This window comes from Etheostoma cragini, chromosome 15 (assembly GCF_013103735.1).
Source record: "Etheostoma cragini isolate CJK2018 chromosome 15, CSU_Ecrag_1.0, whole genome shotgun sequence".
In the NCBI taxonomy this organism is placed as follows: domain Eukaryota; kingdom Metazoa; phylum Chordata; class Actinopteri; order Perciformes; family Percidae; genus Etheostoma; species Etheostoma cragini.
This window is the reverse complement of record NC_048421.1, coordinates 1,204,953-1,210,962: the sequence shown is the minus strand read 5'-3', so window position 1 is coordinate 1,210,962 and position 6,010 is coordinate 1,204,953. Positions and strand designations below refer to the sequence as shown.

Sequence of the window (6,010 nt, the reverse complement as noted above, 5' to 3'; positions counted from 1 at the left end):
AGAGAGAGAGAGAGAGAGAGAGAGAGAGAATTTTCATCATTATGCTGTATTTTCATCCTTTTTTCAACAGTTCTTGTGTTGTTGTTTTTAAATTTTCACTCCTGTAAATATGTTTTTTTTTTTAAATTTGCATTTTTGTTTAGTTTTTTTCAAGAAGACCTGGTTAAGTAGTGTTTTGTTGTTGTCTTTTTTCCTTTTTAATTTTTACAATTACTTATTAATTGTTACAGCTCTACTGAGACGCTTCTTAAAAAGCAATATCTGTGCGTTTGACCTACTCACAGACTCCATTGCACTGTGCTTTAATGCCGTTTTTAGCTACCATGTCTTTGTTGAGTACACATTATTATTTCTCACGAGGGTGTTGCATCAACAGACCTACAGTAGGTAGAAGGTACAGGTGGGAGGAGTGGTTTCATGGTTTGCATGTGGTGTAAAGGGCGTGTAGAACAACATTTAATGGACATGAATCATCCAGTCTCTTTCCATACAATTTGTTATTCTAAGTGTCTGACAACATTATGAAAAGGATACCTACAGAGATACTGTAGATCTTTTTGTTAAAGAGTAAGATCCTTTTAGTTTAACATAAAATCACCATCACCAAACCCACCAAACTCTGTGTAAATAATCACTACTTTTAGCGTGTATAGAGCAGCATATCTCCACCAGACTCCATGTAAATAATCATTACTTTTAGCGTGTATAGAGCAGCATATCTCCACCAGACTCCATGTAAATAATCACTACTTTTAGCGTGTGTAGAGCAGCATATCTCCACCAGACTCCATGTAAATAATCACTACTTTTAGCGTGTATAGAACAGCATATCTCCACCAGACTCCATGTAAATAATCACTACTTTTAGCGTGTATAGAGCAGCATATCTCCACATGTAAATGGGTGAATTAAGAGTTTATATGTCAACCAGACCAAACTGTTGTTTCTGTCGACTTTAAATAAAGTGTACGATGATCTGATTACGATGATAGATTTCACCAGCAATTCACTGGTGAAATTAGTTGGTTAGAAGTTAATGTTATTACATTAATAAATCATTCAATTTTGACCACATGGCCTTAGCAACCGACAAGCCGTTCTTTGAAGTTGCCTACTGTAATTTTGTGCTTTCTTTACACACACACACACACACACACACACACACACACACACACACACACACTATATATGTATTAATTTCCGTTCAGGCACCGGCATTGTTTTCAAAGTATTGTTTTTAGCACCAGAATTGGAGAAAACCCAAGCTTTTACTTCCTGTTCCACGAGCTCGGACTGAACCCGGTCTGAAGACCTGCTTTTAGTCTCAGTGGACCCGACACCTGGAACACATTACACCACTTTCCTTAAAATCAACTAAACTGTGCCTCTCGGACAATTTAGAAACCTGGTTTTAAAGCTGCAAACTTCTACTTGTAACTGCTTGATCATTCATTATCATCTTTTATTATCCTAATTTATTTATCAAATAATTTCCCAATTCAGAATGTTTTTGTCCTTTTTTACATTTCTTACGATTGTATTTTCTGTTTTTGTCTTTGTAATCTGCCTCGATGACATTGTAAATGGAGCATCAATGATTTCAAGGATAAATAAAAGGTTGAATGAATGAATGAAACTCACGCGAGGGGGGTGCCAGCCTGCCCACAGAACTGGCCTCGACTGTCTGTGGGGTAGATCACCTTCCGGGGGTCGCCCTGGGACCAGGCTGGAGGGCAAAAGGTCACAAAGGTCACAGAGGTTGTAGCTTTAGTTTCTTTAACCCTTCTCTTGTTCTCAGGTCAAAATTTGACCCTTTTTCAAAAAGTTTCTGTACCAAAAATTTGGGTTTCTTTCAACCAAGTTGTCAAAGAAATGAAGTGGATGGTTCCCATGCAACCATCTTCCAGATGAAATAAATGATCAGTTCCTTTAATTGAGTTTGGGTATTTTATTTTATGTTCTAGCATTTGAAAAAGTTGATAAAAGAACAAAAAAAAAGTGCAAAAAAAACAAAACATGGCAAAAAGTGTTAAAAAACACTTGTAAAAAAAGGTGACAAAAATGGCGTAAAAACTTCAAAAATGAAGGGAGAAATAAAAAAAACTTGGTCAATCAACAAAACAGGAATGACCAAAAAAGTGGAAAAATGCCACAAAAAAAAAACTTGGAAAAAAGTGACAATTGACAAAAACATCAGAAATAATAACAACATAAACAACATGGAACAAACTGACAAACAGTGAAAAAAGAAAACCAAAACTTTTTTCTTTCACCCAGAAAATCTAAAAGTTGCCTGGTTGTCACATCGCATATAAGAGTTCAATTTTAGTTGTACAAGCTCTCAAATCATATTCTACATATGCTCAAATCCCATCTACGCGCTCTCACATTCTGCACCATGTTTACCTCCATACATAAGGGTTAACTCTGTAAATGCACCATGTTTACCTCCATACATAAGGGTTAACTCTGTACATGCACCATGTTTACCTCCATACATAAGGGTTAACTCTGTACATGCACCATGTTTACTTCATACATAAGGGTTAACTCTGTACATACACCATGTTTACCTCCATACATAAGGGTTAAATCTGTACATGCACCATGTTTACTTCATACATAAGGGTTAAATCTGTTCATGCACCATGTTTACCTCCATACATAAGGGTTAACTCTGTACATGCACCATGTTTACCTCCATACATAAGGGTTAACTCTGTACATGCACCATGTTTACCTCCATACATAAGGGTTAAATCTGTACATGCACCATGTTTACCTCCATAAACAAGGGTTACATCTGTACATGCACCATGTTTACCTCCATACATAAGGGTTAAATCTGTACATGCACCATGTTTACTTCATACATAAGGGTTAAATCTGTACATGCACCATACATACCGAGTATTCCCACGGCAACATAACCCACTATGGCGATGACGAAGAGGATGCAGCACACGATGTCCGTGCAGCCCCTGAACAAGAGAGAGAAGTTTAATGTGTTAAAAGAAACTGACTCACACAAATACCTGGACACCTGACTGATCAGGTATGGTAAATGTCTTTTTATAGCCAAAGGTTTTATTGTTATGTTTACTGTTATTATTGTTATCTTTATACTGTCTTTTTTTCTCTCTATACTGTATTTTTCTTGCTGAAAACTGCTGCTGCAAATTTCAATTTCCTTGGGGGAGTCATCCCAAAAAGATTGATAAAGAGAAGTCTAATTCTAAGAAACACGTTTCAAAATGAGGTGACATCTCTAGTCTCACCTGTTCTGGATCGGGCCCTTGAACGTCGGGTCGAACTTCCTCGGCTCGCCTGCAAAGAAAAAGGAAAAATGAAGCGTTTATCACGGCGAGTTACGGCGAGTGAGACATGTAAACATGTAAAGTGTGTCTCTCTATCTTTGTGGGGACCAGTCATTGACATAATGCATTCCCTAGCCCCTAACCCTAACCTTAACCATCAAACCTAAATGCCTAACCTTAACCCTCACCCTAACCCTAACCTTAACCATCAAACCTAAATGCCTAACCTTAACCCTCACCCTAACCCTAACCATAACCTAACTCTAACCCTACTCCTAAAACCAAGTCTTATTCCTCCAACAGCCCTTTAACGTTAAGGGGACCAGCATTTTGTCCCAACAAAGCTGTCAGGTCCCCATAAGTATACTGGATTCCCGGTTTTTGGTCCCCACAAATGTAGTTAGAAAAAGCACACACACACACACACACACAAACACATCTACACACCTGCCCATCAGATACACACTCACACACATTTACACGCCGATGGCGCAGCATCGGGGTCAAGGACACTTCAACATGGGAGTGCAGGGCCAGGGACTGAACCACCAACCTTCCAACTGGCAGGAAACCGCTCCACTACTGAGCCACAGCCGCCCCCATCTCCATCTGTACATGCAGGATGAGGGGGTAACAGAGGGGGGGCTGTCCAGTTCATCAAATTGTGATCGCAATTCCATTATTGACGATCACAAAAACAACGTAAATCGACAAAAGGGATTGTTTTGCAGAAACTCTGAATTTGTGTTGAGTGTTCTGGAGGGTATTTAAAAATGGGAACTGTCAGAGTTCTCGGTGTTTTCACAGTTGATGTGTTTGTTTTTTTAAGTAAAAAAAAAAAATGCAACATCTTCCAAAAAAAAATATGGGCATGTTGCTGTTTGCCATAATCAAGCAGCCTTAGATCGAGCCGCAGCTAACGCTTATTTCCATCCTCTATTAATCCGTGGATTCATTTCTCGATGAGTTGTTCGGGCTCTAAAATGGTTGTTGTCTAAATTCTCTTTTTAACTCAGTTACACGTCCTCGAGAAAACAGGCTTTCAAATCTGTCTGCAGTGAAATCATCTTCTCTCTCTCTCTCTCTCCCTCCCTCCCTGGCATTGCTCACATTATTTTAACTAATAGTTAAGATCTGTGGATGTTGATGTAATGTCAGAGTTTAGTCCAGATACTGTTTTGAAAAAAAATAAAAACATTCAATGCTATAAGATTAAAATAAAACACCCCAAAAAAATCAATGAAAGTAATCCCTAATTTACCTGAAGAACGTTATATGGAATCATCCATGTTATTTTTGGGCAATTTCGTTAAAAGAAATCCATATTTCTGATATAAAACACTTAGAAACAGGTCAGTTTGACCCGAAGACAACACAAGGGTTAAATTAAATTTCCTTCCCAGAATACCCCAGCATGCATATGCGCACACACACACACACACACACACGCACACGCACACGCACACTATGCAGCACTAGAGACAGTAGCATGGTCTGTGGAGTCTCTGCATATTAATTATGTATCTGGTCTGGAGGATAACGCTGCAGCAAACAACTGATTTAGCTTTTAGAGAAGACACAGCTTCCTGTTAGAAAGAGCATCGGGGGGGGGGGGGGGGGGGGGGGGGGGGGGAAGTCAAGGGTTCGAGTCCGACCTGGAACAGTTTACTGCCCGTCTTCATATCAGCATTCCTATCCATTAAAAAGGCAGAAATGCCCCAAAATTAATCTTAAAAAGGAAGAGCACGGGTGTCCTCGTTACAAAACAGATTTCCTGATTCAAATGAATCTTCATTGGAGTCCTTTTGATTATTGATGATCAATCAATGTTCTTTTTAATTCCCCAAAATAACATGATTGATTCCACCCAACGCTCTTTGCCAAGTAGAAATATCTACTTTCATTAATTTTGGGGCGTCTTATTCAATTTTATAGCATTGTAAAACAAATGGAAGTGTTTTTGAAATAGTATTGAGTAAAAGTTGACATATTCCAGTCTGTGATTATCATCAACATCCTTTCCTTTAATTTTAGTCTCAATAATTCCTAATTTCTGCTTTTCTAACTCAAACATTAGGTATAATTTCCAATAAATTAGGTTTATTGACCATAAATTCCAAAAATAACTGAAAAACTAAAGTTAATAAGTTAGTGTTACGTAGTATTAAACGTCAAAACAAAGTGATAATCATTGAAAAAAGGGACAAAAAGTTTTTTTAAAGTTAAAAATATTGCTACATATATTGTAAATATTGTACAGGTGAACAACATAGAAATAGAAGGTGCAGAACACACGAGGATGTAACGCAAAACTACTGACGTGATGAAAACAACGTAGAGTAAAGAAACAGGAAGTTAGAGATGAATCAAAACAGCAGAACAACAGATCACGGAGCAGTGAGACTCGACACAAGCCTCAGAATGAACTGGAAGTAAAAAATAAGTCTTTAAAAGTTCAAAAGGTGAACAGGTACAGACTCAAAGAAAAGGGGAAGCCGTGTTATCTGTTATCTTCCATGTGTATATTAATATTTAGGAACCAGACTTAATGGAACATATTAATAAGCAAGAAAAACCTTCAGCTCAGGGATGTTTGTGCAAGAGAGAACACTGATAAAAGAACTCCTTGTGCACACACACACACACACACACACACCTCAACAATCTAACACACACACACACACACCTCAACA

The 6,010-nt window shown here is 38.1% G+C and overlaps 2 protein-coding genes across 2 annotated transcripts in view; one reads left to right on the top strand and one right to left on the bottom strand.

The window, feature by feature from the left end:
* The window catches only part of LOC117958290 (choline transporter-like protein 2), an 18,530-nt gene that overhangs the window by 989 nt on the left and 11,531 nt on the right, over window positions 1-6,010 (bottom strand). Inside the window, exons 2-4 of the mRNA XM_034894620.1 lie at window positions 3,279-3,327; window positions 2,908-2,981; window positions 1,638-1,726 (exon numbers count right to left, since the gene is read on the bottom strand). Of these exons, the coding sequence (XP_034750511.1) occupies window positions 1,638-1,726; window positions 2,908-2,981; window positions 3,279-3,327 (212 nt within the window). The remainder of the gene's footprint in view (window positions 1-1,637; window positions 1,727-2,907; window positions 2,982-3,278; window positions 3,328-6,010) is intronic.
* Window positions 4,095-6,010, top strand: part of LOC117958295 (ral guanine nucleotide dissociation stimulator-like 1) — a 43,702-nt gene continuing 41,786 nt past the window's right edge. The window contains exon 1 of the mRNA XM_034894625.1: window positions 4,095-4,099. The gene's annotated coding sequence lies outside the window, so the exon portion shown is untranslated. The remainder of the gene's footprint in view (window positions 4,100-6,010) is intronic.